Source organism: Dermochelys coriacea, chromosome 3 (assembly GCF_009764565.3).
Source record: "Dermochelys coriacea isolate rDerCor1 chromosome 3, rDerCor1.pri.v4, whole genome shotgun sequence".
Lineage (NCBI taxonomy): Eukaryota > Metazoa > Chordata > Testudines > Dermochelyidae > Dermochelys > Dermochelys coriacea.
The window spans coordinates 82,785,714-82,807,066 of NC_050070.1; the positions used below are offsets into that span (position 1 = coordinate 82,785,714).

At 37.6% G+C, this 21,353-nt stretch overlaps 1 protein-coding gene and 1 long non-coding RNA gene across 3 annotated transcripts in view; both read right to left on the reverse strand.

Annotated features, from left to right (window-relative positions):
• Nucleotides 1-404: 404 nt before the first annotated feature.
• PDSS2 (decaprenyl diphosphate synthase subunit 2) overlaps nt 405-21,353 on the reverse strand; it is a 191,473-nt gene continuing 170,524 nt past the window's right edge. For both annotated transcript variants that reach the window (XM_038397186.2, XM_043510763.1), the window contains one exon: nt 405-7,261. In XM_038397186.2, coding sequence (XP_038253114.1) covers nt 7,109-7,261 — 153 coding nt within the window. In that variant the 3' untranslated portion in view covers nt 405-7,108. The remainder of the gene's footprint in view (nt 7,262-21,353) is intronic.
• Nucleotides 13,159-14,622, reverse strand: LOC122459305. The gene is made up of 2 exons (XR_006279898.1): nt 14,371-14,622; nt 13,159-13,876 (listed from the first exon to the last, which is right to left on the reverse strand). It is a non-coding gene; the product is annotated as an uncharacterized LOC122459305 (long non-coding RNA).

A 21,353-nucleotide genomic window follows, 5' to 3' on the forward strand; every position in this document is an offset into this window, starting at 1 on the left:
ATAAGCAATACAAAGTTGGGAACTGTACCTTGTTAAGCCCTTTGTCTCCAACTTGTCCAGATCTCCCAGGAAGTGTAACTAGCATTCTCTTCTTTCTAACATTTAAATCCATATTTTTAACCACACAGTGTACAAAGACATTCTTATAACTAAGATTTTAGCCTAAAGGACCAAGTGTCCTTGGACTGCTCTCAAAACATTTCTTCCATGTGGCAGTGAACTACATTGCTGAAAAGCACCTGGCCAATTTAAAATAATTTTATAGAAGTACTTCAATTCTAGTAGTGACCAATAAAACATTCACACTAGTAGGAAGGGAGATATCTCTAGGCTTCAACCGCTTGTAGAGATCTACTTTTCTTTCCAGGAGACGGCAATAGTACATGCACAGGTGGGAAAACAGATATCTGAAAGTAGCATTTTATTTTTACCCAGTTATGGCAGAAACAATGTTCACAAGAAGTTTCAGGGTAGACCTGTGTAAAGTATTCAATTGAAAACAAATGGCTGCAATATAAAATAGACATTCTGTACTCTGTTATCCGATTATCAGGCTGCACAGAGCTCTGTAAATATGGAAACAATGAAACTGGACACAATTAGGAAAAAGATCAACAGTCGGAGAAGGGAGAAAATATTTTTCTCTTTTAAGAAATTCCTTAAGTAATTAATAACTCCTCTTAGTCTTACAGTGTAGTTTCATACTAATTTAACAAAAAAAATCTAAGTTTAAACACTTCATTTGTTAAAATAAATTAATTTTGGTAAATTGAAGATTAATTTTTAGTGAGAACTCAGTGTTGGCTTGCAATTTTTATACAAATTAAAAAAAATAATTTTATGGCAGTAAAAAGTATGATTTTCTCAACCTCATGTCTAAAAAAGTGAACAGATTTTACCCAACCTCAAAAAACAAAAAAATCACTTTTGGAGAAAGGCCAATGGGAATTTCAGCCAAAAAATGCTTCCAAAAAAGTTATGAGCAGTGAAAATATGGTTTATAATAGAAGACTAGACAGAACTGTAACTAGTGCTATTAAGCAAATTATATTTAATACAGCTGGTTGGAAAATTGAACCATTTTTCAAGAAAATTTGTCAAAAAATGTTTCCAACCAGCTCCAACTTATAGCAGTATTTGTACTGACACTACTGTTGAGAATGCACCTATTGTTATTCCATTCCCTACTTTCAAATAGCTCATACTATCCTGAAAAAGTATATTTTGCTGAAGATTCATATACTTTAAAAAAAATTCTAAGTGTGGATATAGTGTGTGTGTTGGGGTTGGGGGAAGATACATTCATAAGTTCTGTGTATCCATACACTTTAAAAAATGTAACAAGTTTACTTGCCCACAAAACAAAAATTTGTTTGATAAGCTGGAGAAAAGTCTGACTAATGTAGACAAAAACCATGTTTTTTAAAAAATATTCTCCCATTACACCCATTTTTTTATGCTGGTGCTGAACATAATGATGCAAGCAACTAAGTCTAATTGTACAAAATTATTGAAGTGATTTGCATATGAAATATACACCTTTTACTGCCTCTAGTTGGCATTGTTTAACTAGATTATAAATAGTACATCTGAAATGCTGCAAACAGAAAACAATTTATGTTGGGCACATGCTATGAATGAAAAAATGCTCAGACACAATGTGCAAGTTGGAGAGCTTTCATCAAAACAAGCCAAGATGGGAAATGGTTCATTTCCTAATCATGCCCTTGCTTTGCAGAAGCCAGTCTATAGAAAACCTCATAAGTAAAGCTCTCTAAAACGCAGGCACTAATGCCACCATGTGGATATGGATCACCCTCTTTGTTATCCCCAATTGTTTCAGATTTTTTTGCTAATTAGTCCTACATATATGACAGCATCCAGTACACGCTTTTAAATAAATCTGAATATTTCATCTGGAGTATTTTGCCACAAGATGCCAAAAGAAATAACCACCTAGTTGTAAAATATTGTATTCTGGATATGAAAAGGAATGAGACACACAAGGTGGGAGAGGTAATACCTTTTATTGGATTAACTTCTGTTGGTGGAAGAGAAGTTTTTGAGCTTCACAGAGCTCTTCTGACATGAAGACGAAAGCTTATCCTAAACTTTTACTGGAAACCAAAACACTTTTTTTTTTTTAAAAGGGCTATATTGAATTGAGAAATTAAGTTTATTAAAATTATTACTGGGGCACTTCCCCCATCATTCTATTTATTAACTAAGGGCCACAATCCCCTAGAACATATTGAAAAACGGTTCATTTACTGTATGGTAACTGCAGCGGGAACAGCAATTTCATCATGCAAATAGAGTTGTACTTTAAAATAATGGTCCACACACTTCTCTTTCCGATTGTTCTATTTTCCCAGAATTAGGTAAATACTAAGGTGGCATGCTGCCTTTGGTTCTGTTTCGCAGAAGGAGAGAAAAAGGTAAGTCTGTTTCTCTTTTTATCTCCACAGTTAAAAACTCCTATAAAGAACATTCTGAAGATGGTTACACAGGAAATGAAGGAATACAAAATCTCCATTTAAAACAGGTAGGAGAGAGAAGGAATCTCCTATACTTGGGGGACCCAAAGCATTCCTCTGGCTAATACAGAAGATGTCATTGATTTCTGAAGCAAGTTTAAGGGAGCTCTGGGCAGGGTCACGCAAAAACACAAATGCTTGAAGAGACAAGACAGGTGATTGTATGAAGCCTCTGCTATCAGTTGCCAATTTCTTAATTGTGTCAAACTTTTTTTTTTTATAATTTAAAGTCGTATGAGCTAATTATGTTTTATCTAGTTAATCTATCATTGGTAATTCCCTTAGAAATAACCTAAGTGGGATCAAAATTCTAGAGGAAAATGTCATTCAGAAAACAAGGATGTTACAGTACCAAGTTTATTCTGAAGGAGAAATCCATGACCCCTGGCTCCCTTAAATAGCTAATACAATTTATGGAATGGGTTAGGAAAGGATATTGTGAGAGTCTGGTGAAAAGACTGTCAGAACTAACTACTTCTTAAAATACTTCTTCCTTTGAACTGCTTGTTGACTGAGAGACTGCAAAGGTCTTAGCTTTGTATATCATTACACACTGTAAAGATGAAGTGTCTGGAAGCTTTAGAAGAGTACAATGGGCTCAAAACCTCACTCTTCTCTGAGGTCAGGGCTGAGGAGAGGAGGGGAAGGAGGGACAAGTGAAAGGGCCCTGAACTTAGGGGGTCCCCAAAACAAATATAACATCCGTGCAAATAAAGTAAAATGGGAGGGATTGGGGCCCCCAGTGAACATGATGTACCCCCAGGTTTCTCTCAAAGGGTCTGTCTGAGGTTCCACTGGTTGATGAGCAGCAATAGCAACTAGTGATTTGACCCAGTAGTGTCCTTCTTTGCAAATCTGTTGACAGCACAATTACATTACAGCACAAAAAGGAAACAATCTGCTCAACGAAAGAAAAAATGGAGGGAATATCACAGAGCAAGTCCTGCCCTGTCTAACTTTTGGTCTAAGTTTAAAAGGGGGAAGATGACCTTTTATTTTATTTATTAAAAAAAACAAACCCCCAAAACTGGAGTACCATGTGCTCCACTCATTCTGCCTGACTTTACGCACCAGTTGATCAAAGGTATGTTCAGTACAAACAGGCCCAAACAGCTCAGAATCACTGGAAATCCTTCATGTGAAATGGAAGGGAAAATAATTAGAAGAAGATGACCTTCTCCCCAACAACAGCTAGAGGGAGATTCCCCACTCCAACATCCTTCTCACAAGGATGGGGAAGAGAAAGAGTCCACAGCTCGCCCTCCCTCAGCTGCCATGATGGGAACAATGCCTCCCCAAAGAAGTGCCATTTTATGGTTTCATTAGAATAATAATTTGCCAACTGTATAGCAACTTCCATCCAATGATCACAAACATTAAAGAACTAATCTTCACAGCCTTGCAATACATAGCTGTCCCCATTTTACAGGTGGAGAAATAGACCTAGAGGCTAACTGGCTTGCACAAGGTTGCACAGCAAATCTGTGGCACAGCCAGCTTAACCACTGAGACCATGCTTCTTGAAGGGGCACAAGTTAGTGTAAGGAGTGTAGTTTGTTGAGAGACAATAATGTGGCTTAGCTATGGTTTTGTGCCTAACTGTAAGGTGGCACCTGCAGTATAGTAGTTAGGATACAACTCAGGAAGAGTGACATAAGGGTATCAACTAAAATGAAGTACTTCTGTCATGAGGTGCTGATGCTTTCATTTGCAGTGATGCTGAAGACTAGGAAAAGAAGACAAAAACAGAGGCAGCCTAATTGCTATGCCAGAATACGAGGATGGGGAAAGGAGACAATATATAAAGGGCTTATGTCCCTAGCTTCACCCTTTATTTTTGGTTTCATAACAAATGGTCATTCTAAACTGTCCTCTGACGTTAGTTCTGTCTCTCTTCTTTGTCTGGGAGCATAGCATATGGAATGCTTCATTGTTTTTATTTCTTATACAACATCTAAAATATACCAGAGCTTCATCTTCTGCACTGATCACTCTAAGCGTCACTCCTGAACTGGTGACTAGAACTGTGCAGGCAGCTATACTTCTCCAACCCTCCTCAACGAAAGGATGATACTTATAACACATAGCCTTCAGGATATGGGTGGGCAGAACAGGGGAAGGGTGTTGACGGGAAAAAACTGATGAGCCTTCCTGGCCCATAAAATGTGGGGAAGAAGTCATCAGAAACAGAAATATGTATTTCTAAGAGTGCAGAAATCATAATTCTCAACAGTGACTGTTAGCTAAAGGACGATGCTGGCACAAGAACAAGTGGATATAAACTGGCCATGAATGAAATTTAGACTGGGGATTAGAAGAAAGTTTCTTATTATCAAAGGAGTAATGTTCTGGAATAGCCTTTCCATAGAAGTAGTGAGGGCAAACAACCTAACTGCCTTTAAAACGGAGCTTGATAAATTTATGAACAGGATTATATGACTGGATTGCCTATGATAGGGAACTTGACTCGATGACCAAGAGGTTATCACTTCCAGTTCGTACATTTTGCCTGTAGGGGTCAGTGTAGGGTATCCGTGAAGGATCCAAAACAACAAAAAAATCATGCTTCCAGATACTTACTGGAAGATATCATAGATCTGTATTTTGAAGGCATTAGTATAAGACTGTTCATTTTCACCAATTCAACCAAAGACACTACCCATCTACAATATCACTACTATTTAGTTTTCTTTATTTGCCTTCAGTAAGAGATGTTGATAAAAGTTGCACTTTCAGGAAAAGAAACATATGCCCGTCCCGTAATATGCTGCATGTTTCTTCCATGCTACTGAGCGTCGTCAGTGGAAATCAAGGGAAGTTGAAAGGACTCAGGATGTCTCTGGAGTCCCTCAGCTTCCTGCAGGATCAGCCCCTGAATTACCATGAAGCATTTGAATTTAAAAAAAAAAAAGTAGGTTCATGGTAAGGAGAAAGCAACATATGGCTCTTAGAGAACGTAATGTTTTAAGACAAAGTCTGATTTTATACACAGTTGAATAGAATTACTAATTAACTGAACTTTAGTAAGGTAGTAAAAGATTTTAAGAATAAAAATAAAATGCTCCAAGAATTCAGTTCACTGTCAAAGGCATTGAAACTGCACTTGTATAAATCTGAGGAAGTACATTGATGTCGCAAGTACACTGTGTGTGTGCACGCACGCACGCACGCACACACACAGAACTTTAACATATGTAGCTTTATATTTTCCTTTCAGCTGAACACAACATGCTGGTCCACGATAAAAAAAAAGCTTTGTGACACCTTACTTTTTTGGGGGAGGAGGAGTAAATTTAACAGAAATAACTTCACTTAATGTTTGAGTGAGCGATGTAATGAAATCTGTTTGCTGTGCTAGCTGTCTCCAGATTGGGCTGTAATTACACCACAGAAGGAAGAAAGGTAGCTGAGTCTCAATCTAGATCATTTATGTAAACTCAGCCTTCTTGTCAACGAAGTTCTCAGATTGCATGCATGCAAACCACAAAAATCATCTCCTATGAACAAACTAGAGACAGTGTCAAATTGCAGACTTCTGATATTCCTTATATTTTCTGTAATTGGATTTAAAATCTGACACAATAAGGTTAAAAAAAATTCTCATGTACTATTATTTATTCAGAAGAGTAAAAAACCTGTGCTAACAGAAGACTATTCCACACTCATTTCTGCCAAAAGATTGATGCTGAACATTACAAATTCACATTTATTTGACTTAAGTGAAAACACGTGTCACGTAAATCTGGGAAATTATTTAGGGTAAGATTGCACTGAAACAAATTGTTTGATCTGGGGGAAAGATTTTTTTTCCTGAAAGCATTGAAAACCTCATCTTTGAGCCAGAGCAAAGTATTTTATACATACAGCATAAAAACACAGGCAATCAATTCTCTTAACAGAGCCAAATTAATATTTGATTAAACATTATAAAGCTCCTACTTACCACGCTTGACACATTCTCAGCAAGTTTCTCAAATACTGAAAGCATTAGGCACAGAGTAATTTTACATTTGAATACATAAAAACAGTGTGAGGAGACATAACTGCATGTAGGCAGATAAAGGATTTTTCCTCATTAATTCACTGAACTGCCCTTCATGTTGATAAATTGGTATATTAATTCTTGACTTAAACAGCCCTCTCTCTGGCAATTTTAGAAAGTGTTTCTCCTGACACCTGCAGCTTCAGGCCCCCCCTCTGTCCTCTCTAGTGCAGGAAAACCACAGGCCACCACATTGGCGCCATCCCTGGCTATGTCCAATCAATAAGGACTTATTTCCTGTCCATTTGCTGAGGTCACAGAAGTGAGTCTCATTAATTATTTCTACTGGTGGCGCCTCAAGTAGCTTCTGGCATACAAGTGAAATTTTTGACCTTTTCCCCTAATTTTGTTTAGCAGTTCCAAAGAACGCTGTTCATGCAGCAATGTGGTAAATGCCCCCCCCCCCCCCCCAAAAAAAAAAGGCAACTAACAAATTTAGTTCTTTTAAAAATACAGTATTTTTCCTGTCCCAGCCTCTATCCATCTAGTTGTTTTCTTGCAAACGAACAGTTTATTTTTTGATTATATGTCATGAAAATCTGGTCACAGCATAAACCATGTTTTCTAAAGCAGATCTGGCCTCAGAGGGAGGGAAGCTCTCCAGGGCCTCCAGTGCTCTGTTCCATGGTAAGACTAGGTCAATAGCTGAAGTCACACCTTTGCCAGCCTTTGATTCTTGCAACTGTTAGAAAACACATGCATTAAAATCATTTTTGACAATACTTGGTATACAATTATTTCTAAGATAATAGTAACAAGTTCCTACTCTGAAACCAGTAAGAATTCAGTTTCCATTACCTTTTCTGAGGTAAAGAGGGCAGCTAAAATCAAATCACTCGAAAGCTCTCATACTTTCGCAAATATAAAGCTGCTCTACTTCAGCTCCTAACTACAATAAACCCCAATCAATTTAAACTACACAACTACTTCTGATAATTCAAATGCTAAGCCTTACAAGCATGCATGCAACAAAGATGAAGGTTTTAAATATCTGGACCTGCCCCAACCGGATTTTTTGTGTAGTATACTAAGTCAACATGTCAAACAAGCACTATTTCTTGTACTCCATATGTTGGGTATCACGGTCCAAATGGATTTTAAATACACTTTCATATTTCTTATTTATATTTCATATTATATTTTATAAATACATACTTCATAGTTCATAATATATAATTCCGATTCCAGCGACTAAGGATATGCACACGCATCTCCATCGTTTATATAATTTATTACTATTGCTCTTTTTGCTCATTATATGTTTAAATTTGTTTAGTGGACAACAAATTTCATAACCCAAGTCTGCCACCAATTCTGCCATGCAAACTCATTGCATTCAATAGGGATGTGACTTTGAGGATGGACTACAGCTCCAAATTACATCATAATAGGAAAATGTTTCCATGGGATAATAGACATTTTCTGGCAAACTGCTGGAGAGAAGTGCAACTTGGGTAAAATGTCAGGCAACATTTGCATGCTTCTTATATGACTTAATTTTGTTGAAGTTCTTTAAGGTGGTCTTACGTTTAAGTGTATTTAAAATGGTTTTTATGATGAAGAGCATCCTGAGAGCATCAGCAGAAAGAGGTGAATTATATTTATACAAATTATTATTGTTTGATTGCCTTTAATATGTAGTCTTCACGGCAATCCCAATCCAACAGCTAGATGATGAAAGGACAGGAATCAAACCCAGGTCTCTTATCTATTTGTCTTAGGGTATGTCTACACTGCAGTTAGTCACCTGCAGCTGGCCTGTGCAAGCTGACTCAGGCTAATGGCTATTTAACTGTGGTGTAGACATTCAGGCTTGGGCTGCAGACCAAGCTCTGGGACCCTCCTACCTTGCAGGGTCCTCGAGCCTGGGCTCCAGTCCAACCCTGAAGGTCTTCACAGCAATTAAACAGCCCCTTTGCCCATGGCAGCTGCAGCTGTCTAATTGCAGTAGACGTACCCTTAGGTACTTATATGGCCCCCATCCCTGCAGTATCTGAGTGCTTCACAATCTTTAATGTATTCTACATGGTTTAGGTCCTCATTGTAATTGAATCAATCTATCAATACAGAACTTTTATTAAATACATATCAATAGTTCTAAAATTTTTATGGAAAATAAATCTTTTAAAGGAATTTTACTGCAATATATTACAGTACACATCACCATAAATCACTTCAATTCATATTACTTACACCAATATAACTAACATATCTAGTTTAAATTATATGGAAATATTTGAGAACCAGAATTGTAAGTCATCCATTTTATATAGGCAGTTGTATTTATATATGAATGAGTTTTCTTATCTAAATACTAAAATGGATTCATTATATGTAGTTCAGAATGAAATCAGTTGAAAGCATATTACAGTCTTTAGTGTTCAAGTCCCAATTCATAAAAAAGTATTCCCCACTTAAGTTGGAGTTTTCATGTACTGTGCTTTGGAGAATACTTCTCCTGAAGCAGAAGTGCACTGTACGGTTAATTCACATCTTTTCCAATGTGTGTAAATCACCCACATATCCACGGCCATGAAGGATGGATGGAGTCTCTAGTGAGAAAGTATTTTAACAGAATAGAAGGGTTCTTCGTTGACCCAATCTATCATAGGTGTTAGAATTCGCATGAAGATGCAAAATCTGTTGACTTACTGAAGCTCAGATGCAGAAGGAGATTGCTGGCAACAATGTACCAGAAAGAAGAATCCTGGAGGCCTTTAGGGACAGTCAAGCTCAGAGAGGAAGCTTAGTTTGAGGATTACATTCTAGTATTGGTTTTCAGTACCAATAAAGCCAACCCCAGAAAGGGGGAGAGTTTGGAAACTAACATAGGGTCCCATTGTTAAAGGCAGAGTGAGAACTCTACCCATTCAAAGGTATACCATGTATAACTACTTACATGTATACAGTGCCTTGCAACCAAAAATCCCAAGCTTATTACAACTACATACATAAGAATTACCATAGCAGGTCAGACTTAACTACCAGATGCTTCAGAAGGTGCAAAAACCCCAAATAGGGTAATAATGGCATAACCAGCTCATTGGGGAAGTTTCTTCTTAACCCCAACAGTTATCTGGCTCATGCCCTGAAAGATGAGGCTTATACTTTTAAAAATTCTTAATAATATTTGTTATCCACATATGCTAATCTCTGGCCTCAACAGTATCTTGCGGCATGGAGTTCCAACTTCCTTTTATCAGTTTTAAATTTAATGTCTTTCAATTTCAATTTTGTATTATGGGAAAATAGGGTTTCTGATATTATGAGACAGGATAAATAGAAGTGGCCAATTTTCCTTCTGGTGCTATTCATTATTTTGTATGCTTTTATCATGGTCCCTCTCATTAATTTCCCCTTCGAACTAAAAATACAAATCTTTGTAATCTTGCTTTATATGGAACTCTATTCATAGGATCACTTCACTCACCGCTGAAATACAGGAATCTTTACAGTGATACTCACACTGTAAGAGCATACAGCACAACCAACACCGAACTACAGAATAGGACTGGAAGTGAATATTGTATCCATTGCAATATCCATTGCAATATCCATTGCATATTGTAACTACTGGGGAAACTTTAGATCTATAAAATGCAATTACCCAAACTGGATATTGCCCAGGCATTGGGGCTAATGCCCTACTCTATTCTTCCAAGAGGTGCCACAAGATCTTTAAGACACAAACAGAAGGATCCCACCTTTAAACCTCATCCAAAGACAGCTCGGTGCTCCAGAACCCATGTTAGTGTTTAAAACAGATTTGGGAAAGAGTGCTACCCACTGAACTGCCAGAATTACTTTCCAGCACCTTGGGTTTTCCTTAGAGGTACCCACATACTGACCCTTGACTGCTTCATTTGTGATCTAATAAGCTCAAAAGCCCCAGGTATTATTGCTGTAGGTGGCTGTGTGGGTTCATTAAACAAAATAATTTTAAAAACCCTGCCTAAGATAACTTATCCTCAATGTAGAACAAGGAACTGAGAATAAATCTTCAAACTTCTTCCTCCCTACTTTCCTCATAAAAGAACCCCATTCGTTTACCTCTTCTATCTTCTGAACAGAGCAATACCCCATAGTTCCCTTTCTCCTGGCAGACCACCTGCCTTTCCACTTCCTGTTCAACTCACAGTGCCACCAGCACTACCTTCCAGCTAATCTCCACAACTGGAGTCCATGCTAGTAAATCCTTTGCCCCCAGTCACCACTGTCAGTGCAATTCATATCCTATCCTCCTTTCAGCTCCTGGTTAAGAAACTAGAAGGAAAAGGAGATTGTTTGGAATCAGGTTAATGGATCAGGGTGGATTTCTGACAGTTGTCAGGCAGGGTAGATTTGAAACTTGCTCCACCCAGAATCATGATGTGCTCTACCTTCTACTGACCAGAAATCCTTCCCTCAACCCCTGGGAAATGATCCGAGTAGCTAGATTCCTAATGATAAAAGTTGTTCCTTATTGGAAAACTAGGATAGCATTTTGGTGAGGAAAAGGATAGCCAGGTGTCACAAAGACATCTGTATGGACCAAAACAAGTATGTTTTGATTAACCATGGGCTTAACCTTACATTACCTGCCAACTATATTCTTATGAGCTAGCAAGACTTTGAAACTATAAGAATTCTGTACTTGAGTGGAATACATGTGAAATCCATGATACCAAGCAAACATTGTTATCAGTAGGTCATTCTGCATAGAAGAGGAAATGCTACTTTCAATTTGTAGCATTAGTTTTTTCAGCATTGGGGCAAATTTAAAATTTAAGGGCTATTTAACATTGGGATTAACAATTTTAACAATGCCCACCTCTCTGCTGACTTGTCAGAAGTTCTGATGATAGTGGTCTCACATAGTGAAAAATAGACTTTGTAATTGGCAGTTCATTTCACATAGGGCAAAAGCCACCTATCAGATGGCAACAACCTTGGATATTTCTTATTCAGCTGGATTTGAACCATTGATCTAGTGGTGAAAAGATCAATATTCCTCATTCCAGTCACTCAAGCCACTCAGTCCTCCTGTGTAAAAATGTCTATTCAAGACAAAACTGGCAATGTAAAGTGAAATTTTAAAAGAGAGATTAGGAAAGCTGTCAGCCACAGCACAAAATGTAGGGGAAGTGGTGGGCCACCACAATTATGTTGGATTTCTCTTGGAAAACAGCTTAGGCAAAAAGTCTACAAAAATTTTATTTAAAAATTTGCTGACACTGGAGAACCAGAAAATCATTTGCGGAGAAAGGATCATAAGTATTCCAGTGGGGGGGGGATGATCCAGAGCCTATCAAGTTTTTGAAAGATTTCCCCCTTAATTATTTCTTTTTAATGTTTAGAAAGATCCTGTTTAAGTAAAGGGACAGGACGTCCACGAGAGAAGACTGCTGGTAAATATTCTGACCCAATCAGACTCATGTGGAGAAACAGACTTCTCCAGGTTTGGGGGAGAGACTGCATGGAGTAAATTTTGTGCTTTTACTCTGAGTACAGTGTAAAGTGTAAGTTCAAGAAAGAACTTTTGAATAAACCAAATAGCTTTAGAAAATAAAACATTAAGGCCCTAGCATTTTTTTTCTTGTCAAACTCGGTTAATTACGATCTCATGTATTTTCTGGGACAAGATGTCAGCAAACAAGTTCGGAGAAGATTTTGTGAACAACATCTAAGGAGAATGATCCTGTAGTTAAATTTCCCGTTCAGATCTGAGATCCTCAAAGATCATGAGTTTCCTCTAATCCTGAACTTAGCCAATACATTCTGTTTGCTTCTGAGATGTATGGTACTTGCAGAAATAAAACAAACCTAAATTGATCAGTGGTCAAGTGACTAACTGCATTTAGTGTTTCCAATGTTCTTTGTTAGCTTTTCTAAATTTGTTTTCTCTCTTGTGGGAACATTCTGCCTCAATAAACATTGATATTTAGATTGCTAAAATGTTACCTTGAAATGGCACCTATACATGTCATAGTTAATAGATGAATTTTCTATCCTGCCCTACTTTTGCTTTTCAAGCATCTTGGAATGTTTCAGCATTAACTGTTACATATTCGATCCATTTTTGTGGCTGGACATATGGTTAAGCTCTTCCTCTTCTTGCCTCCCCAAATAGGAGCTGCACAATCATTTTTTATTTAAGTGCCTCACTTCATAATGTATAACTCCTATACTCCAAAACTTTCCTTTGCCTTTCCTGGTAGTATACAGAATAGGATGTCACTTGAATTGGAGGGATAAGTGTATCTTGCCCAATATTTGCTAACGTACATCTTGTATTGCAAAACAACAGTAAAAAAAAGATAATTGATCTTTAACTAAAGTGATAAATTCCCTGTGCAAAAGTACATTAATAGAATGTTAAGTTTGAACAGTAGGGTGTATTTCTTTTCCATTCATCTCATACTGAAATAAGTGAGCTGTTTTTTTCTGAAACTTAAGAAAAAGTAACATATACAGAGACTGAGTCTGGAAAATTCAGACTCAACGAAGAAAGTTTTAAAAACATTTTAGCACCTGAATGAAGAAGTAGTAATTAGAATGAAATTTTGCTTTAGCAGTCATTCCAGCTATAACATTGTTTCAAGTGTATTTTATTAACATATACAGAAATCATTTATCCATCTGTATTGACAAGTGTGTATGTTCTTTAGAGGTTTCAGAAAACAACACACCAACAACTCTTCTTTGTGCCCTCCTCTATAGGCTAGCCTGATAGGCTTTGTACAGTAGTTTTAACACTGGAGTGATTTTAAATCAGACACTAGGAAGTAAAGTATGTCTCTTTAAAATCTGTGTGACTTCATTTATTGTACTTTTAACCAATGCCACAAGTTGCTGTTAGTGGTGGTCTTTATTGCATCATTACTCAATATTTATACTAACAGTCAGAGACTTGTTTGTGTCTTAAAGAAGACAACATTAGGGTGGATTCTATCCTATCAAAGTCTCTGGCAAACACTTACTAGAGGCTGTCTAGATAGATTAGATCATTTTCTACCTTTCATTATGTTCCCGTCAAGGGCTGGTATAGGAATAGGCATTTTAAAAAAAACCTAAAAGTCAAATATTTTAGTGTCCTGCATATAACACAAAGTTCACAACTTAAAATATGACTGTATCCTAATAAAGTAGGAACCTCTGTTTTGAATGGCTTTAGCATCCTCTTGCCTATTTGCCACTTAATTTAATAGATCCCAAGCCCAAGAGACCATTCTGAACATTTAGTTTGACCTCCTGTGTACACAGGCCATAGAATCTCTCCAACTATTCCTAGAGCATAGCTTTTACAAAAACATCTAATCTTGATTTTAAAATGCCAGTGATGGAGAATCCCCACAGTCCATGTGAAAATGTACACCTTATTTCCAGTCTGAATTTGTCCGCTTCAATTTCTAAGTATTGGAGTGTTGTGTACATTTTCTGATAAACTGAAGAGCCCTTATCTAATATTTGTCCCCATCAAGGTACTTACAGACTATCAAGTCACAGTCACAACCAAGGTGTGACCTTATGCTTGGAGCATGTATCAGGACCAGCCGGGTCAAATACCGGGAGCTTAGAGTCTGAGACGCTAGAGGGCGAAGAAGTGTCAGGACACAGGCAGATGGGAAGTGAGCTGTAGCTCACGAAGCTTATGCTCTAATAATTTGTTAGTCTCTAAGGTGCCACAAGTACTCCTTTTCTTTTACGAATACAGACTAACACCGCTGCTACTCTGAAACCAGGCAGGATCAGGTTACCAAGAAGTCAGGCAGTAGGAGCTAGTGCAGAGGATGCTGTCCTAAGCAGGGAAACCCAGGTGCATGGACCTTCTTGTTCCTCTGCTTGGTTTAAATAGAAACAGGGAAGAATTGGGACCCCTGTAGTTCCACCCATCTGGTCCCAGAACTGGAGTTCTCGATCAGTATTGAGCTTTTAGTTCTGGTGATTGTTAACAGGTCACTGGGACAGGTTTAACTTACTGGCTCTCCTAAGGGTATCTCTACACGCACTAGACTCCCCTGGCTGGCCCATGCCAGCCCGCTCAGGATCTCAGGGCTCAGGCTGCAGAGCTGTTTTATTGCTGTGTAGACTTCTGTTCTTGGGCTGGGCCTGGGCCTTGTCCTAGACCCTGCGAGGTGGGAGCTCCCAGAATTTTGGGCTCTGGTCCAAGTCCAGAATCTATACAGCAATGAACACCCTACGCCCAAGCCCAAGTTCGCTGGCCTGGACTGATCGGAGTTTCTCTTGCTGTGTAGACATATCACCCTAAAGCCAGACCTATGCCCTGACTACCATCCCTTAACTCTCTCTTTGTTAAGCTAAATAGATTGAGTTCCTTGAGTCTATCACTATCACTATAAGCAGGGATCGGCAACCTTTGGCCCGGGACCGCCAGGTAAGCCCCCTGGCAGCCAGGCCGGTTTGTTTTTACCTGCCGCTTCCGCAGGTTCGCCGATCGCAGCTCCCACTGGCCGCGTTCGCCATTCCAGGCCAATGGGGCTGTGGGAGTGGCGGCCAGCACATCCCTCAGCCTGCGCTGCTTCCCACAGCCCCCATTGGCCTGGAACAGCAAACCGCGGCCAGTGGGAGCTGCAATCGCCGAACCTGCGGACGCACCAATCTATAATGAGTAGGGAAAAACGCTGTGTGAACATGGGGGATTTCAATGTGAATGACATATGCTGGAGGTTTCATGCCGTCAGTACTAAAACATGGTTGGAATTTCTAAACATTATACATGACAATTTTCTAACTCAAGAATGATCGCAGCCAACACCGGGAGTTCACTATTAGACCTTGTCCTAACAGATTAAGAGAACTGATCACAGAATTAAAATTAATGGTATTTTACATACAGTGATCATGACTTTATTGCATTTATAATGTGCGAACAGAATAAAGTCTAGACCAGTAATATGTATACTTGTGCTTTACTAGGGCCAATTTCAAAAACAATTATCATATCAAATCAGCCTAGAGGAAAATTTAATCAGAAAAATGTGAATGATAATTGGCAATCTTTTAAGAACAACTTATTAGATGCACAAAAGCCACAATCACACAAACAAGAAAGAAGGCTGTACTTTAGAAAACTGAACTGGTTCAGATGGGAAGTGAAGGCAGCTATAAAAAATAAATATATATATATATACATATATATATACATATACATATATATACATACACACACCACACACAAAACACATACATCACACAACAAATGGAAGAAAGGTGAAGCTGATAGTACTAAATACATATTCAAAAGTTAGGAATTCTATAAAATTGCTACGAGAAGCACAGGGGTGCAAGGAAAAATCTATGGCCAGCAGGGCTAATGAGAATAAGGAGGAGTCTTTAACATATAGGAGCAAAAAGAATCCTACAACGGTATTTGTCCCTTACTATGTGGAAATGGTAGATTATGAATACTAATGAAGAAAACACAGAAGTTTTTAGTAAATATTTCTGTCCAATATTTAAGGAAAACACAGATGATATAGTCTCATTATACAGTGTTAACACTCTTTTCATTCATCTAGTATCTCACGAGAATGTTAAACAGAAACCACTAGAATTAGCCATTTTTATAGCTGAAGGTCCAGATAACTTACATTCAAGAGTTTTAGAAGAGCTGGCTGAGAAGCTCGCTGGACCATTAATACTGATTTTTAATAAAAGTCTAGGAGTGCTGGGATACTTCCAGAACACTGGATGACTACTAATATGCCAATTTTTAGAAGGGTAAATAGGATGATCCAAGTCATTATAGGCATGTCAGTCTGACATTGATACTGGGCAAGATAATGAAATGGCTGATACAGGACTCAATAAAGAATTAAAGAAGGGCAATGTGATTAATGCAAATCAACATAGGTTTATGGAAAATAGAGCCTGTCAAACCAACTTGAAACTGTTTTTTGATGAGCTTACAAGTTTGATAGATAGTGGTAATAGTGTTAACAGAATATACTTAAAATCTTGTGAAGCTTTTGACTTGGTACCATACCATATTTGATTAACAATTAGAATGATATAAAATTAACATGGCACACATTAAATTGATTAAAATTGGCTACCTGTTGGATCTCAAAATATAATTATAAATGGGAACCATCATTGAATGGGTATGTTTCCACTTTCATCCTGCAGGGATAAGTTATTGGCCCTATGCCATTTAACATATTATTAATGACCTGGAAGAAAATATAATCACCACTGATAAGTTTGCAGATGACATGAAAATTGGGAGAGTGGTAAATAATGAAGAGGACAGGTTCACTGATTCAGAGTGATATGGATGACTTGGTAGACTTGGTGCACACAAACAATCATTTTAATATGGCTAAATGTGAATGTATACATATAGGAACAAAGAACATGTGCCAGACCTACACAATGAGGGATTCTATCCTGGGAATTATAGGCCTGAATATCAGTGACTCTGAAAAAGATTTGGGGGTTGTGCTGAATAATCATCTGAACATGAGCTCACAGTGTGACTCTATGATAATTTCATATCATTCTAGTTTTTTAATTAAAATGTCATGCAGTACAAAGTCAAATGCCTTACAGAAGTCTAAGTATATCACATAACACTATTACCTTTATCGATCAAACTTGTAATTTCACCAAAAACAGATAGCAAATTAGTTTGACAGGATCTACTTTCCATAAACCCATGTTGATTGCATTAATTATATCATCCTCCTTTTGATTATTTATTGAGTCCTATATCAGCCACTTCATTATCTTGCCTGGGATCAATATCAGACTGACAGGCCTATAATTGCTTGAGTCATCTCATTGATCTTTTTTTAAATATTGGCACATTAGCTTTCTTCCAGTCTTCTAGAACTTCTTCGATGTTCCAAGACTTATTGAAAATCAACATTAATGGTCCAGTGAGTTCCTCAGCCAGCTCTTTTAAAACTCTTGGATACAAGTTAACTGGACCTGCTGATTTAAAATGTCTATCATTTAAATATTAGATATTTAAAATATCTGCATTCAAAAGGAGTTCTTTTTTTTTTTTGGATTTACACATTATTTGATTACAGAATCACCAAAGGAATCAGTAGCAGTGGCTACACCGATCCTGCTGAGACAAAGTTTAATGAAAAATACTATAGGTCATAAGCTCCTGATATGAATTAAAATCCTCCATCCTTTCCACTTCACTGCTTTTTTGGGAGCAAATCAGTAAATAGGATGTATTATGGTCCCATGGACTGAACTATGATGATTCTTTGGTACTTATAAAGTGGAACACTGTAGGACTATTGTTACGTGCAGCATGAGATTGTGAAACTGTTCCATGACAGTGCTGTGGGTACATTAATGCACCAACGATGGTGATCAATTCTGAATTTTGGGTAGGGGGGGTTGCTACTGACAGGACTAAGCTTCATTATATTATTGTTATTATTTATTATTTGCATGACAGTTGGGGTATCTTCAAGAACCCTTATTTCCTTAAATGTCACCTTTCTCCACCTTTCTTGGCTCTTTCCCCTCACATCTTAAACCAGTATATTAGTCTCATGCAGTGCAAGAGCTGCTGGGTACATCATTTCTCAGGTGACCTATTTCCAGTACAGGTACAAAATCTGTTTCCCATGTTAACATCCTATAAGTACATTGCTTCATACACAAAGCAATAAATTCACAAATATATCAACACTGTGTGACATGCCATATTTCCCATGCCAGTTTGAAAGAAAGCAATCTGCAGCAGAGCAAATGAATGAGATCACATGTCAAAATTTAAAAAAAGCCCTACTCTGCTTAATTCCATCCCTTCAAGAAATGGCATCAAGGAAAGGCCCATTCCTTTCTGTAATACCATCATAATTGGTGGAAAAATTCATAATGTAAGTGGATGCACTGTGGTCCAGTAGATAGGCCAGAGAACTCCGAGTTAGGGGTCTAGAGTTCTACTCCTCGCTTGGGGCCACTGAACTGCTGTGTGACATCAGACAAGTAACTTCCACTGTCTGTGCTTTGGTTGCCCTACTTTGTCTGTCTGGTCTATTTAGACTAAATTATTCAGGGCAGGAACTCTCTCTTAAAAAGGTATTTTACATTGCCTCTAGGAGATACTGTAATACACATAATAAATAAATAATTAAACAGGGAAACTTTGGTTTTGGTAGAACTGTACTACTTACTGTGCATGTTAAGAAAAAAGGTAAGCAGATAAAGGTGATCTGGTAAATGACTGCGATGTTTGTCATAATAAAGAGAGAAATGAGGGTGAGACTAAAGGATTTTCCCCAGATTCACTGATCTGCTGTCTCCAGCAGTGACACAAGTGGCACCTGCCTCAGTCTTACTTATTACTCAGTTATTACTTATTACTCTTTTGTGCAACTTGAGGCATTTAATACTAAAACAGAGGTAGAACTACTTTTTCCTCTCAGGAAGAGACTTTCATGCAATATCATGGTGGATCAATAATTTGTCTGGATGTGGTAGTGATGGTGTAGTTAAAAAAAAAAAAAAGAACAGGGCATTCAGAGACTGATTAACAGCTTAGTGAGAAAATGCTTTTTGCAATATCAAAGTCCTTGTGATAATAAGATTGATATATTGGAAAAACAGACTAAAAATTCTGCAGAATGAATGAAGCCATTGAATGGAAAACTAAGACCCACTAAATTAATGAAAGTATTTCCTCTTCATGTCAGAGCCCCAACTACATTTACTAGTGTCTCTGATGCATCACATGGACATTCTTCTTTGGTCAGTATAGACTTAGGGGCTACAACTTTAAAACACTGTGCATCAAATGTGTAAATCAAAGTGCAGACAGAGACACAAGAATAAAAAGGTACTGGAGGCTGTTTTATGCCATGCAAAAATAAACTCTATGCCTAAAGCAGGCGTGGGGATGGATGGATCTCATTCTTACCTCCATTCACAATTTTTAATTGAAATTGTATGAATATGTAAAATACACTTAAGATCAACTAAGCAAATACAATTACATATATCCATAATACGTGTGTATAAATTAAAACAGAAAAGATTTATTAATTTAGTTAAAAACCAAATAGGCTATTTCAATGTACTAAATGGAAAATAATTGTATAAAAATTAAAATGGTATGCTTTTTTGATGTACTGAGGCCAGGGTTAGCAATCCTAACCTTAATAGAAGAAGTATGGAGAAGAGAAACAAACATAATTAAAGATATGGCAGAACTTTCAGTACGATGAGATTTCAGAAGCTAGGATTATCTGAACTTTGAAAAAAGAAAGATGAGAGGGATCTTGATTGAAGTAGAAGAAGTCTGAATGATGCGGCAAAAAATGCCTAGTCCTTGTTTTATCATGTCAAATAGTATGAAAACAAAAAAGACAGGTTATTGAACTGATGGGCAATAAGGAAATATTCTTGGCACTGTAAATAATACCAAGGAAATAAGAAATATTACGTGGTACTATAAATAGTTAACTTTGAATTCACTCTCATTCAGGTAAAATTAGAGTAATTGGGTACATCTACACAGCAATAAAAGATCCTGTGACATGGATATGCCTGGCCCGGGTCAATTGACTCAGGCTCATGGAGTTCAGGCGTGCAGGGATAAAAGGTGCAGTGTAGACATTCAGGCTTGGGCTAGAACCTGGGTTCTGAAACCCTGCAAGTGTGGAGTGTCTCAGAGCCCAGTCTCCAGCCTGAGCCCAAATGTCTACCCTACAGCCTGAGCCCTGTGAGCCTGAGTCAATTGACCTGGCTCTGAGACTCAGTGCTGTGATTTTTATTGCACTGTAGATGTACCCATTAAGTCAAATACTTCAGCTAGATTTTCCAAAATTATAGGGTAATTTCATTGTCACAATCAATTTATGACATCTGCAGCTAAGCAAGCCACATTAACAAAAGGCTAATCAAATCTCATGCCACCAGGTTAAACCCAAGCACGTGAAGGGTAAAGAAATTCCCTTTCCCACTCAAATGAACATTACAAGTTGGCTAGGTGTATTATGGATTTTTCACCATCCTCTGAAGGAACAGATATTTGGAACTGCTGAGAACAATGTGGGAATACATAGACAAAGCCATATGATCCAGCACAGCAAATTTTATGTTAATCCTCTTATTTTACAGCTACAAAAAAACTGTTGTGACAATAGAATAGAAGTGCAACAATTCAAAGGAAAAAGCCATAGAGTTTTTATAAGAAGAAGTAGTCACCATAGAAGTTTCTCAGAGATGGATAGTTGAAGAAAAATTCATTTTGGTTCTTTTAAAAAATTAACAGGATTTGAGAAAGTCTCACCACATGAACCAGGTTTTGTCTGCTGTAGTAAAAATATCTACTGTAGTCCTAGAAAAAGGATGATTATTTGAAGTAACAGTAAACTCAACTACAGAAATAATCTATAACTTGTTAGAATAGACACATATTTATAGAGTTTTTTGCATGGAACATACTATACTGGCAGGATGAGATACAGAGCTTTCATCTCTAGGACACTGTGACCAAAAGTTATTATCTGAGATCTCTTTGGTGATAGATGTGAAAGTGGTATCAGTCCACTTCCTAGCTGATGGTTTCCATGTTGCAGTAACAACTATATTGGAGCATCCACAGAGCAGTCAAAGACTGAATAGGGATGGAAATTCAACTATCCTTATGTTCCTTTATGTGGTGCCTCCAGTACACAGAGATGAAACACAACAGAAGAAAACAAAAAATTAAATCCATGAAAACAGGTTTTAGAAGTTCTAAATAAGTACCACAAATAGGGGGAAAAAATAGGGTGATTGGTTTTATTTACAACTAGAAA